General features: G+C 37.2%; 2 protein-coding genes across 2 annotated transcripts; both read right to left on the reverse strand.

Moving 5' to 3' along the window:
- Window positions 1-1,362: 1,362 nt before the first annotated feature.
- LOC122081531 lies at window positions 1,363-2,150 on the reverse strand. Its single transcript, XM_042648683.1, has one exon. It carries the CDS (start codon window positions 2,018-2,020, stop codon window positions 1,541-1,543), a length of 480 nt encoding a protein of 159 aa, XP_042504617.1. The 5' UTR covers window positions 2,021-2,150; the 3' UTR covers window positions 1,363-1,540.
- Window positions 2,151-4,052: 1,902 nt separating this feature from the next.
- On the reverse strand, window positions 4,053-11,177 carry LOC122081258 (probable GABA transporter 2). The gene is made up of 7 exons (XM_042648289.1): window positions 11,027-11,177; window positions 10,679-10,909; window positions 10,310-10,407; window positions 5,763-5,949; window positions 5,516-5,646; window positions 4,882-5,118; window positions 4,053-4,804 (listed from the first exon to the last, which is right to left on the reverse strand). Exons 1-7 carry the CDS (start codon window positions 11,112-11,114, stop codon window positions 4,415-4,417), a joined length of 1,362 nt encoding a protein of 453 aa, XP_042504223.1. The 5' UTR covers window positions 11,115-11,177; the 3' UTR covers window positions 4,053-4,414.
- Between the last annotated feature and the right edge of the window lie 4,025 nt (window positions 11,178-15,202).

The raw sequence follows: 15,202 nt of genomic DNA on the forward strand, positions 1-15,202 counted from the left end.
TTTTTTTTTTTTGGGGGGGTGGGGGTGAATGAGGCTAGCCTCCTCCTCTATCACCTATATGCGAAGTAAAAGCCATTGCTGTACATCAATTGTTCCTATAATGAGAGAGAGAGAGAGAGAGAGAGAGAGAGAGAGAGAGAGTATGAACATGTCCATTTTGGAAACCTTCCCCATTTCTTTGGGTAAGGACTAAGGAAGCACCCTTATCCAGTTCATTTGACAAATGAAAACTTATACCAAAGAATGGTTTCTTCCAAAAACAACACCTATTTTTCCCTTGTTTCTTGATTGGGATTTGTACGGCCTTTAGGGTTATGGTCACTAGGTCAGGTTTTGTATCCAGAAAACATTGGAACCCTACCCACCTTACTCCAATTGGCATGTGAAATTTTGTTGTTTTTCCGAAAACACAAACCTTAGACTCTGCCAGTGGTATAGTGGTACCTAAGTGGAGAGTAAAAAAGTGCAGACAGTTCAGCCACTACGTAACACTATCTCACATAGGATTCTTTTGACTTAGGGAAGCCAGTAAAATAGGGTAAAGGGAAAATAAAAAATTGTTTCCCAAACAAAATATCTGATCTGTAATGCAAATAATTAGGTCACCTAATCTGTGACCTTAACGTTAACTCCTCAATATTAATAGATTGGCCACAAATAGATGGATAACACCTTTCACTTTTATGGCTCAATTACTATGACCCAAAACAAAAATGTCAATCTCACCAATAGCGAAAGTCACAGTCTTAACTAATCATCCAATATAAATTATGGGCAAGTGTTTTCTGGGTAAGACACATGGCTACATCTAAAAAGTGAAATGTCCCTCCTAAGGACACAATGGTCACTTTGCATTCCCTCTAGATGAAAAAAATAACGATTATCAAACCTAACAAAATTTGCATTCAAGAGATACGGTTTCCAAATTCCAACTAGGTTGCAAGATTAGCACATATTCCAAATCACGCTTGCTGAGGCTGTGTTTGGTAATCATCAAGAAAAATGTCTAAAAGAAAAACGGAATAAAGCATTTGATGTCAACTTGGTATTTTTCAAATTTTTTTAAATAAAAATGAGAAAAAAAAATGCTAGAAATACAAATTGATGGAACAACAAAACCTTATTCCGTCATTTCAGTTTCATTTCAAATACAAAAAAATGAACAACTAGAATAATCGTTCTTGAAACAAGTTCGCCAAACACCATTTTTTTGTTTTAAAAAGGATTTTTGAGACAGAAACACAAAATATCGTTTCTAGAATTGAATGACTACGAACGCAGCCTTAATACTTTTTAGTGGCATTAAATTAAAAAAAAAAAAATGAATGGAACACTAAATTCCATCTCGTTCATGCATAAAAATTTTCTAATAGACTTTAAAACTTAGATTTATATATATTGACAATCAAGATGTCAAATATTACAAACTTAGAACAAACCATCCTCTTGCTAATTCCTAATTAAGATGCTAGTCCCAAATATAATTAGTACAATCCTAGTAAATATGAACGGAAGATTCTAGTTTACCTAATCTGATTTGCTAAGCACAGGAAACACCGAGGGGAGTGGAGGGTGTGAACCGTTGGGAGACGCTTCTCCTTGATAACGAGTCAAAACCCATCTCGGGAACCTCTGGGATTGTGAAAAGCCCACCTGAAACTGAACCAGATCGGTCATATAACGCGTAGAACTCATGTTTTGAGTGAGATCGTCCATCTTCCACTTTGAACAAGGAAGTTGAAGTTGGTTTGGACCTGAAAACCAAGCGGATGAGCTTCTGAAGAGATCGAGAAATCTTAGAGGGAGAGGGAGAAGAGGAGGAGGATCTCTTATTAGCCCGTGGCGGAGGTTGGAATGGGCGAGGATGAGATGATGAGTGAGGCATGGATAAGGATCTTGAGGTGATGATGGCGGAGTGAAGCTGGTTCTCAAATGATTTGAGCTCGAACGAGTCGTACAGAGAGCTTCCACAATCCCAAACCAGAGAATTCATCTGGTTCTTCTGGGCTTTATCAGCCATCTTCTCCACTGGAACTTCTGGTTGGAATTGGATTGGAGAAGAGAAGAAAGAAGGTAAACCCTAAGCTTTCTCTCTTAAAGGATTTATCAGGGTAACAAGGGACGACGGTGTGTGGGTTGTGTTTGTTTCATATGATATATGGGGGCGACGCTTTAATTTGACCGTGTTGGGGACCAGTATGATGTAGTCTTGTATTTTGTTGCTTGCATTTGTGGGTTAATTTCCAAAGGTCCAATAATTCATAAAGCTTGAGACCTCAAGGTCTAGGGGAATCAATTTACCTTGTGTGTTATCTTTGTTATTGGGGCCTCAAAAAATTAGCAGGTCCATCAAATTTTTTTATAGGGTTACATGGTTATTCCAATAATATGTGCCTAAATAGAGTTTCACTTTATATTTATAGTGATATGATTTTCTCTATAATATAATAGAGGTGTGAGGACCTATGTTGTGGTCTTGTGGGTATAATGTCTTGTATTCTATTACTTGCATTTGTGGGCTGATTTTGAAGGGTTATTGAGAGGGCAGGAGAAGTCAGCCCATCCTAAGTTATCTTTGTTACTAGGGCCTTGATGTGCTGGCAGGTCCATGGTGGGGCTTCATGGGGTGGCAAATTCCGATGAAAAAAAATGTTTTTAGGGTTACATGCATTGTTTCAAGTATTGGTATCAGATTGACCGTATTAGCTATATCATATCAGTATCGACACTAGACTAATCTGAATCGATTACCCGTATTTTTTCTTTTTTCAAAAAAGTAAGGGAAAAAGTGGCCAATGCTCACCGATCTGATCTAATCCATATCAGTTTTGGATTGGTATTAGTCAATATCGATGCCGATGACTAAATCCATGATTACATGAGTATTTCGACAATTTGTATTTATGTAGCGTTTCACTATATATTTGTAACAAGATTTTCTCAGCAATCTAAGATTAGCATGATGACGAATGATTGGAATTCTATTCTTTATTGATAGTAAAACAGAACACAGATATTTCATCATGACGTAGACAATCTTGCCAAACCATATATATCGCATGTATGACTTTTCCAATAAAGCATTAAATTTTCCATATGATGACACAGTAGTTGGTGTAATGAAATGTCGGTCGGCATTAATGAGAAATGAGTTGGTTCTTTCTAGATCTCTCTTTTTCCTTCTTTCCAATTTGCCATGGTTGCTGGAGGTTAGTAGCCTCCACATCTTCTATTCCTCCTCCACTCACCTCACTGACTTAGTCCGTGGATTAAATTCATTCAATGGGAAGTTTACAAAGTTTGTCCTTGCCATTTGGTTGACGTACGGCAGTGCACAGTTAGGTTAGTTAAGATAACATCTTCACATTCATGTACAGGTCCATTCTCTTTAAATGAGGGTACAAGAGAAATTGTCTAAGAAGACAGAAGGGAGTGAGTTTAAGTTCATAGTGTCCTTCATCCTTATCCACAGAATATCACTATCTGCTACACAATTTCACGAAAAGACAATATATGCACCTCCCTTACTACTTCGCATGTATAATTTTATCTTGTACACGTAATGGATTCAAAACCAACCACTAAACCATATATAAGCCTAACAATAACTGCGTGGACATACATAATACAAGAAACAACCCAAGACCATGATCATGATAGGATCATAAGATCATCTTAAATTGAAGGCAAGCCATCGCTTTCCCCATTTCCGACTACTCACATAGGATACTAATCAGTATCAAGGAAATGGGTGAAAGAAAAATAGAAATATTTCTCATGATATAATTCTTTTTTGATGCAATAAGTGCGCTCCAAGAATAAGATAGAAGTTTAATCTTACATTGGTGAGAGTAATGTATAACTGTTGCACTTACGACGTACCTTGGGAAGGGCATCTCCATCCTAAAGTTTGGGATTTGGGGTTGGAGTCGTTGGACACCCTTTATGTTTTCAATAGTCTTTTGTCTTTATTTTGCATGTTTCTTCCTTAGGCTGTGTTTGGTAGCCAAAAAAAGAAAAGAAAAAGAGTACCAAAAAAAAAAAATCTCTTCTTTCCATGTAGATCTTTTGACTGATCTGCAATAATTTACATGGATGGGAGCCTCAGTACTGTTCCCTCTATAAATATCCCAAAATTAATTGACTCAGATCCAATGATCTCACAGATGATAGAGGCCTCTGCTTCATACCAGTGGTTCCTTGGAGACATGGAGACCCATCTTTGTGTAATCAGTTTTACTCATGTTTGTGGTTGTGGAAATAAATGCAAATCATGGAGGAGCAAGTGATTATTATGGCTTTTCTATCCATGGTCTCAAGTTATAACTTAATAGCTCATCAGTAACCCTTCTACTGACCAAATGAACCTGTTCATCTGACCAAGCTCAGGGACATATTACAGACCAATTTGTGGTCAATCAAGAACCTTGCTACTAAAGAGTTTGAACCTGTGTGCATCAAGGACCAAGCTCCTTACAGAAGAGAAGGTACCCAGGAGCCCTGCCCCAGTGAAAACAACCATGATGGACACATTGAGCCAGAAGGTGAAGGATGTTCTTGCAGGTTTATGGGTCATATTGTAGAGAAGCATTGGAAGTATGAAATCTAAGGGAATGAATCCAATGGCCCCTACTACCCCATTTATGTCTCCAAAGAATGGTAACATTGCAGCAAAAAATCCACAGAACATGATGTACAGTGATCTGAGCAGTAACCTTGGAATAAGATTTCTTTTGGAGAACATTCCTTGATTCACATCAGCTGACTTCTTTTCCATGATCTCATAGGCAACTTGAGAATATACCTGTGTACTCAGTAATTGCAATCTTAAGTTATATAAGCTTTTGAAATATTCTTATGATGATGTCTATAAAAGCTTACCAGGCAAATGGCGAAGAGCTGGAGAAGAACAAAGCAGACCGCAAGGCCAAGAACCCAGGTTGGAGCCAATGAAGGCCCATTATCCGGAATTAGGCTCTTGAGAATGTTTGAACTGGCTTTGTTTCCAAAAGCCCAATATCCAGAAATTGAGCTTGAATAGAAGGTGAAAATTACCACAGTATAACACATGAGAAGCCCTTTCACCATCTTTCCTGTAGCTGGTGGAGCAAGGGTAGCCTATAAAGAATAGTCAAATCTTGCATTAGGTCAAAAGAACATGATATGGCTTATGTACAAATTAACAAGTTAACTTTTGCATAGAGGGGAACTCTACGGATGCATTTGGATTGTAAGAAAAGGGTTCATGCGAAAGCAATGATCCCACATTGGATGTGAGTAGCAGTCCAAAGCGAATGAATATAAAAACGACTTGGGCACCTGCTCCTTAATGGCAATTCGAGTCCCAACAAGTGGCATTAGAGTTAGACATGGTAACTCTGGTGTATCTTTGAGGACGGAAAATGTCTCTCGGAGTTCCAAATTAGATGTGAGTAGTCCAATGTATGATCAGGCTGGTTACTGTCTTCTTATAAGACTAAAATTTCCATTTAATTATTAAGGAAATGAACATTACTTGTATCTCTGGTAGTATCCCATTCCCAAAGATGGCGGCTAGAATGGAAATGGAAGCGAAAGCATTGAATGTCCTTGTAGACTTTGAAGGGTCTAAGGAATAGTCTTTGGGAGGGGCATTTTTGGAGAGACCTGCAATAGGAAAAACAAATTCAGAAAAATTAAGCCAAAGGTAGTAATTACTTATTAGAGAAAGTAAATTTTGATTGAAAAAGAAACAGAAAAAAGGGGAGTTAATGTAAATTAACCTGCATGAACACAAGCACCAACCACTAGAGAAGTGTAGGCGAGGCTTAGAAGAAGTGAGCCCAAGTTAATGTGCCTGAGAGAGTGGAAGGATGGAAATTGGGACAGAAATATCATCACCACTGTCACCATCGCTATGAAGTCATACAATTTTAAGGGTCCATCCGGGTAAACCTTTGAGTAGACTATCTTCTCATCCAAACAACAATTTAGATCCATGGTTAGCCCCTTCCATTCATTATCAAGAAAAAGAGAGAGAACAAATATGATCATCAAATATATGTCGGGGGTACAATGTCTTATATTCCGTTGCATAGGTTTATCGGCTGATTCTCAAGGGCCATTAAAAGCCTGAGGGCCCGAATATTTGCTTTGAATAGTAGTGGCATATTCTTTGTAATCTGAGAGACGTGCGAGGACATGCAACTGTAACTATACTCTCCATTGATATTGAAGTAGATCTCATTTCAATGTGGAGTAAGTAACCTTGTCAAATTATGTAAATTCTTGCATTCTATGATTGTTTGTTTGCGATTTCCATTCCCTTCTACATCGTTTAAGGTTTTCGATTCTACAATATAGTCAGAGATTTCCTTCACCATGGCTGTCAGTATCATGGATTTGATCATAGAAGGGTAATTTTGATTTCATAAATTGGGTGGATATGTACTCATGAGACTTGCCTTCAATCATGTGGTTACATCGCCAGTAGAGCTTCATTCTACACAGGTGAAGGAAGACCTAATTTGTACCGAGGAGAGAGAGAGAGAGAGAGAGCCTAATCCTCATACCAAAAAACTAGACAAAGTTTCCCTTGATCACATAATGAGGTTCACCATGTGATCCTAGGGTCCAAAAACCCCCTACCTCCATCCTTAGATCCCGCTTCCGCATCCTTGATCTCCCATACTAGAAAATATATTGAAGAAAAAACCCTACCCGCTTGTGTGTGTGTCTACGCCTAGACACACCAACTGCAGAAAGACCATGCTCTCCCTACGCTAAAGATGCTCTTGTGTGCCTTTCCTTTGGCTTGTGAACTGATATGCGCTTGTGCCACTAGAATAGCATTTGCTACCTTCTAGAAGGAGTATAAAGTGCAAAACTTAAAATCCAGTCCCTTTCCAACTAGCAACTGCAGCTTAATTATTTGAGGAATCTAGATGATGGGCCTTGGCTCACAGTTCTCAGATGTGCCACAATCGATTTGCAGCCTAGCCCAGCCCAAGAAACAGGAAAAAGAATTTCAGTGAAGAAGATCACTACTTGATTTGTGCGCCCCTACACTCAGATACAGGGTGTGGCGAAAATATCACTGTGCACCTTTCTTGTTTGGTACCCACATGATCAGGCAGTGATCTCAGCCCCTTTTTTTGTTATTAAATAATGGACTCATCAATTTATGGAATAAATGCAATGGATCAAATAATAGGTGCATCAATTTATGGAATGAATGTGATAGAAAACAATTTTTCCTATATCAGTTGAGATTTAAGGCTATTGCAATTGGTGCCTTCGTGGTTGGTGGTACACCTGCAAGTTGGCATCAAAAGGTTTCAAGAGGTTATGGGATGGACTCTTATGCTTCACTTGGTGAGCATGGTTAGTTAAAATGGGATTGGAAAAAAAACTTTGTATGGTATAACGTATTTAAAATGACTTAAGATTTGAATGGTACAGTAAATAGTAAATAATAAAGACAAATATTTTGAAAATGACAGAAAAAAAAAAAGACGGTACCCGTATTAAACATAAGATTTCAAAAATATTGAAAAAAGAAAAATATAAAATTGTGGGTTCAACTCATGTCTTATTAATTAAATATAAATATTTAATGTATTAATTATAATTTTAAATTATATTAAAATAATTTTAAAAAAAATTTATTTATTTAAAAGAAAAAGGTGACATTTTTTTACTCAAAAAAGGTAAACACATTCAAAAAGTATACTTTCTTTTGGGCATTTTTTTTCACATATAATTAAGTTCAGTTCAAAAAAAATCGAAAAATAACAACATTTAGTATGCGATTTAAGTAACTGTGCTTGAGAGAGAATTGTATTCAATTATGGGAGAGATTTGCATATTGGCATTATCACAATCTTTTTTCCTTCAATTTTACCATAGTATTTTCAATGGCCCTCTGACTCTTATTTTAACTTTTTTTTTTTTTTCTTTCTTTCTTTCTTCATATTAAAAACTCAAATTTGGCTCAAAAGTTTACTAACCAAGTTTTCCTAAGGCAACATGAAAGGGAATCCAATCATTGTGGCTCATGCCAACTACAGACAATAAGAGGTAAGAGCAGGAGAGAGAGAGGGGTCACATCGAACCATCCTATCGTTTAACCATCAGTGAAGGGGTCCAAAGTTTTTTGAGTCTTTAGGAAATGATGTGTTTGTTTTGTGCATTGAATTTGAGGGCCAAGGGGCAAAAAGTAGCACGGGTAATCATCATATGTATCCTATCAAAATATTTTAAAAATAAGTTGTGACCCCCTTTTTTCTCTTCACTACCATGGCAATTGATACCATCGGATTGCCATTTGATTATGGTTTTAAAAATTGATTGTGTCGGTTAGGATCGCCTAGATTGGATAGGTATTGACCAAGATCGAATCCTAATCCTAACTTATCCAATATCAATCCATTAGTAAGATATAACGGTAAAATGGTCTAAGATGCCAATTAAAAAAAAAAAAAAAAAAAAAGACAAATCTATCCAATCCAATTAAATATCATTCTGATCAAATTGATATCGATTGAGACTGATCCCAAGATCGATCTAAGAGTCTTAAAACCTTACACATGACATGACATGATAGCTTAGAGTAATGATAATCTAAGAGTCTAATTATAAGCTTCACTAGTGGAGAAAAAATTCTTCATGCTATAAGAATAATAAGGAATGGGAGAGCTGATTTTTTCCCAAAGGAATAAAGAATAATATTGAAATCCTAAATACATCATTTCCTATATAGAGAAATAAGGAATAGGCAAGAGTACGCTGTCCACCTGTGTGGCCATCGTGCCAACACCAATGGGAGGACGTAAGAAGGCATCTTTAGTTGCATAGGTGGGGGGCAGCGAGGAGGTAACATGGTCTTTTTGCACCACCACATGTGTTTGGGCATATAGGGAGCAGTTGGATAACATTCTTTTTCCCTAAGCTATGTCTGGTTGTCAAGAGGTGAAAAAGAGAACATTCAAAAAAAAAAAAGAATTTGAGAGGAGAGAAGGACACATAGATCAATCATTGTATCATCAAGTGCTCTTTTTCATCATGATACAATGATTGATTTATGTGTCTATATCTCTCCTAAAAAAATGATTTTTTTTTTATTTATTTTCTTTTCATTTCTTGACGACCAAACATAACCTAAGGAATAATATGTCTTTTCTTAAATTGGGAAATAAGGAATAATATCAACATCCTAATATTCGCTTACCTTTTTCAGGGTAAAATATTCGATCATATTCTCATTTTACAATGTACTTAGCACAAAAAATCATATTATTCCCTCTGACTCGTAAAGGATAGGATTAAGGATAAAAGGTGGAAATGGGATGGATCGAATTGGATTAGATTCCGTTTATCACCTATATATTTATCTAAAAATATTCTAAAGTATTGGATGACCTTATCGGTATAATGTCTATTCTTTCATGGCATTTTTGTTTATGCCTTATTACTTAATCATAAATCACAAATTGCCACTCCAAGGAGGAAACGGACGACACTTAAACAGTCCTACTTACAAGGTAGTTGAGAAGAAGACTGACCAACTAAAGGAGAATTAATTAATTGGGTTGTTATTGGTGTCACAACTGCTTGTGATGTTTTTGGAAGTCACGAAGATACATCTGAGTAATCCATTTTTATGATTTTTTTTTCCTATCTAAATTGTCTGTTTCGATCACAGTTTTAAATCTTGGTACATGTATCAGGTGGACTTGACACTAACACTGAGCCAAAATAGGTCACTCGATATGGTCAAAATTTGACTTTTTTTTTATTTTTTATTTTTTATTTTGATACGGCTCAGTACGGTATTTATCATGGATTTAAATTACTACTTAGGAGTCATAGTTAGGAAAGTGCATATATAGAAATGACTAGAGCAATGGTATACATGCATGGATATACATGATGCAAGCAAATACACAAGGATACTTGAGGGCCAATGAGAGCCTATAGTGCGACATCTAATAAGGGTGTGATTTTTCATTTCACAGGTAGAAGGACGATCATTTCACCCTTCCTGTGTTTAGGTGCATACGCTATACAACCCATCAAACTTCTTTCTCCCTTAATTAAATTACGCGCTGAAATTCAACACATGATTAATCTAGACATGTCTTCTATCTAATAGTCAAGAATGAACACATCATTTGCTCACATGACCAAATTAGATATATTATGATATTTCAAAGAGAAAAACATGATCTTGTGACAAAAGGATGCACACTTTTTATAATAATTGAATCATTTAAATGAATTAAAAAAAAAATGGCAAATATAAGCCTGAAGGATTGAAGACTAGGGTTACCTCAATACAGTCCCCTGCAAGCAATATAGCAGCAATGCCAACTCCAGTGTTGATAGCTGTCTGAATGATTATTACGAAATAAAACATCCACCCTGATCCTATCAAGAGCCAAAAACAAAAACCCACAAAATCAAAATTTTAATAAAAAAAAAATCTTAGAAATCTTAACAAGGTTGGTTGCATGGCAAGGCTGGATTCAGAAGCAATGAAATGGTAGTAGGTCTAGGGACTTGGGTAGAATTCAAGTTAACCATTAAGAAGAGGCTGTTCAAGAGTAATTCGATGTGGAAAGCATCAGAATTGCCACGTACTCTGATACCACTTGTTAGGATTCGGGTAGGGTAAGATGATTAGGATTTTAATGCTTACCAAAGACATCGGCGGCGAGTTCACGGAAACGGACATGGCGGCGACCATGGTACTCGCAGTGGTCGAGGACTTTAGACATAAGGTAGTAAGAGTAGAAGGTGACGAGTCCCATGACAGTAAGGATGAAGAAGCCTAGTCCCCACCCCAACCCACTGAACGCGAACGGCAGAGCCAGCACTGGCGGTCCTACTATCGCCGTCGTCAAATGATACCCCGCATGCCACCACTTCCCTTTTGATCAATCGGAAAATAACAACATAAGTTAGTTAACCCAACTGAAATTAGAAGTATCGGAAAAAGCAGAGGCGCCGGCGGTGACAGGGGTAATTTGCAGGCTTTGAATGTTACCTTTGGATTGAAGAACAAACAGAACTCCGGCATCGGCTTCTCGACCCTTCTCCTCCTGGAAGGCTCTGTGTTTCTGAGTTTCTTCCATTTATTAGTAACGGGATGGAGAGTTCAAAGCATTGATGCATTTTTATAGCATGGAAGTATTGATCTATGCCAGGATTTAAAAAGCTGAAATCTGGATCCGGATTGGTCTTAGTTGGATTGGTTCGGATCCGCTCCACACTCGGAATATTTCTGGCATTTATTTGGGTTTATCGTGGAGAATTGACCTGAACCGGATTGAGGGGAATTGGGATTGATCTTGACTGATTTCAATCTAGATTAGTTTCGGAATTTGTATATTTCAGGCATTTAGGGTTTTCTTACCCATAGGGGGGAATCGATTCTGATATAGATCAGCCCCTAGATTTGGTGCATTTTAGGCATTTAGGGTTTTCTCGTAAAGAATTGACCTGCACTTTATTGAGGGGAATTGGGATCAACCTTGGTCAATTCTATTCTAGATCAATTTAAATTGATATATTTCAAGCATTTAGGGTTTTCTTGTACATAATTGGATTGAGAGGAAATGGAATTGACCTCAGTCAATTTCAATCTAGACACAGTCCCAAAATTGGCATATTTCAAGCATTTAGGGTTTTCTAGTACAAAATTGGCCTAAGACAGATCCATAGCAAGTGGGATTAACCTTTGTTGATTAAAAAGTAGATCAAGCCTAAGTATCTGTATTTCCCATTTTTCAGTTCTTTAATCAAAATCAAGTGGCAAGTGGGCCAAAAGAAATTAAGAAAAAAAATTATTTTTATTCTAGAAAGCTGAGGATTAACATAATAAAGTGTGGGAACAGGGAAATGGAAAAAAAAAAAAAAAAAAAAGTAGTAGGTCCAGTCAGGTGATAATACTTTTTTATTTATTTTTCATAGATGTTCTCCATGCATCTTCAATGGTAGAGAATAAGACAGATGTCAGCAAATAAATTGTACGTGAGTCGATGGATGATTTGGTCTTTTTGTTATTTTCTTTCTAAGGTGGATAAAAATAAGGGATATGAACGCTCATAGGTCGTCCAGCCCGTACATGGGCATCAATAGGAATATTTAGGGGGTTTCATGGGGTGGAAGTGTCATTTGCCATCCTATGTGTTTTGGCATCGTACAAAGAAATGTTCTTTTCCAGCTGGCCTCCAAAAGAAGGGAAGGAAAACTACATTGAATCTAGGGTTAGAGATATTGGTATTGATTGGTGGTGGTATATCTATACTTATACCAATACCATTACAAATATGTATCGACCATATCAGCATGTATTAGACATAAATTAAAAAATGAATCACTTTTTAGCCTATACTCTTGATTTGTATTGATATTGTATATGTTATGATCCCATATCAGCATATAGGGCTGACTCCATATTGGTTTTCTATGGGAATTGATGTGAGTTGATATAGTCTTAGGTCCCTCACCTCATAAGCCGGTTTATAGGGTTGAGTTCTTTGATAACGGTATCAATGGTATTAGAACAGCCGATCCTGACCTTATAGGAATTGATGTGGGTTGATATGGTCTTAAGTCCTTCCATCTTGTAAGCCGGTTTATAGGGTTGAATTCTTCTATGACTATATCAATGTCACTATTGGGCATCAATGATATCGATACATATATGATGGATACAATACCAATACCGATACCTATACCGATAACAATACCGATACCGATACCTTTATACATGATTGCATTACATTCAACCACGCATGCATTATAATTGTAGAATATGTTAAGCCCACAAGATGAGAGATGATGGTTCCATTGGGCTTTGTCTTGGTGTGTTGGAGGATGGGTACCTCAAGACTTGAAAGTTGCAGACGTGAAACCAAATGGTCCGTTTGCTATTGAGTTTTGATTTACCTTGTCGTCCTCTAATACGTTGGTCTTCCGATTGTATCTTATCGGATCCTGACTTTGCCTGAGAAGATTTGGAAAGGTGGGGGTGTGAGCGATCCGATCCTAACTTTGCCTGAAAATATTTGGAAAGATGGAGTGTGGGTAAAAACGTCTAAACCAGGAAAGCAAGCAACCACATTGCCCAAATCGTTTTCTACTCCATTCCTTTTGACCACAAAACTGCAATTGCAAAGCGTGCTTATGATGATTTGACTGTGGTCCAGAACTCAGCGAAACGATAAGCTTTCTCCATTGCAGTCTAGAAGTCGTGGGTTCAAGTGGTTGTCTAGAAATAGTAGAAACAAAATCGAACGGCCCTTTACATGTAATCTAGGGTCGTATCTCTCTGGCAGGTCTTGGTTTACCCATATGAAAGTGCTTGACGCAATGCACCTTTCAGTTTCATGTCTGCAACTTTCAGGTCTCGAGGTCCTACCCATCCTCCAACACACCAACAAGACAAAGCCCAATGAGCCCATTATCTCTAATCTTGTCGGCTTAACATATTACACAATTATAATTCACAAAGCATGCGCAGTTGAATGAACTTGTAATGCAATCATGCATTAAGGTATTGGAATCGATTCGTTATTAGTGCTATATCCATTGTATATGTATGGGATCGTAGCATACCATCATAGGATACTAACGTGGGTCAGCCCCTCAATATCAACCCACATCAATTCCCATAAGAGACTGATGTGGGATCAACCCTATATGCTGGTATGAGATCGTAATATACCACAACGTTTTTTAACCCAACGTTTACAGTGGCCTACTCTGGATCAAGTAGCCATTCTAAGCGTCTCTCACTCCGCTCCAAGGTTTCTTCCTGGCGGCAGGTAGTCTTTTCTTACTGGCTCACTCTGGCCAAGCTCACCCCTTTCGGTCGATTGGACTGAGGATCGGCTACACTAATACCAATGATGCAGTCCTGAAAGAACTCAACCCTACAAACCAATTTACAAGGTAAGGGACCTAAGAGTATATCAATCCACACTAATTCTCATAGGAAACCAATGTGGGGTTAGCCCCTATATGCTGATATGGGATCGTAATCTATACAATATCGAGACAGATCAGAGTATAAGCTAAAAAGTGGTTCGTTTCTTAATTTATGTCTAATACAGACTAATATGGTTGATCCATATTTGTAATGGTATTGGTTTCACTGTCAATAGTCAATACTGATAGAAAATATATACGCAACAAATGCATGGAGATCAAATAAGCATACAATACAATTACTGTATAGACAAGAACGACGTACTTGATCTATGATTGAAGAATAATAGTTCATATCTATTCTCATATGCTCCTTGTACAACACGATCAATGTTAGTCTGATCTACTCTCTTTCCCTTTTGCTTTAGGTCATTAGTCTCACTTAATGGGTCAATAATAACTATATATAGGATATGGACCAACTTTGCAAAGAAATTAGGGTTTTCTCTCCGAAACAATACCTTAGGTCCACACATAGTAATATATATTTCATACTATTAAGATATGCCATGGTTTTAAGTATCTCCGATACCGATACGATACCCTCCGATACGTATCTTAAATTTAGTCGGTTGATACGATACACACCGATACGATACATTGAATTTTTTAAATCATTTCGTATCGATATATATCCTACAATACATACCGATATGCATCAATACACCACTAATACACATCAATACGATACGACATGCCTCGATACGACTCTATGAAAAATATAAAATTGAGGTAAACTGTACGTTTCGGTATGTATTGGTGAGAATCGGTATGTATCGATCGGTACGTATCGGTATATATCAGCACGTATCGGTGAGTATCGATATATATATATCGGTACGTATCGGTGAGTATCGATACGTATCGGCGCTATGGTCATATAATGGCCAATATGGGTAATTTTTCAGAAAAAAACGATTTTTTAAAAGGTTTTTGTTCCAAAGTTGCTGTCAGCCATATTTCTCTCTAACTAAAGTGGAAATCAAGGTTGAGAACAAAGATTTTACATTTATGGGACAACTACAGACCTTGAATTCTTAGTACGATACCCTCAATTTAGTGTTTATGCATAATACATGTTATCAATAGCTTTTTTTTAACAAATTCTTTATGCAAAAGTGTTTAAAAAAATGTTTCCTATCCATTTATGTGTGTATCTTTAGCGTATCTTAGTGTATCTCCGATACGATACGATACCTTCCGATACGTATCTTAATTTTGGCCGACC

The sequence above is a fragment of the Macadamia integrifolia genome, chromosome 6 (genome assembly GCF_013358625.1).
Source record: "Macadamia integrifolia cultivar HAES 741 chromosome 6, SCU_Mint_v3, whole genome shotgun sequence".
Lineage (NCBI taxonomy): Eukaryota > Viridiplantae > Streptophyta > Magnoliopsida > Proteales > Proteaceae > Macadamia > Macadamia integrifolia.

Bases quoted from the DNA above. Each gene is read 5' to 3' on its own strand.
- LOC122081531 (XM_042648683.1), bottom strand. From the start codon at position 2,020: ATGGCTGATAAAGCCCAGAAGAACCAGATGAATTCTCTGGTTTGGGAT.
- LOC122081258 (XM_042648289.1), bottom strand. From the start codon at position 11,114: ATGGAAGAAACTCAGAAACACAGAGCCTTCCAGGAGGAGAAGGGTCGA. The intron at 10,408-10,678 runs GTAAGCATTAAA...GGCTCTTGATAG, and splicing joins ACTCGCCGCCGATGTCTTTG to GATCAGGGTGGATGTTTTAT. The intron at 5,119-5,515 runs GTAATGTTCATT...TATTCTTTATAG, and splicing joins GGATACTACCAGAGATACAA to GCTACCCTTGCTCCACCAGC.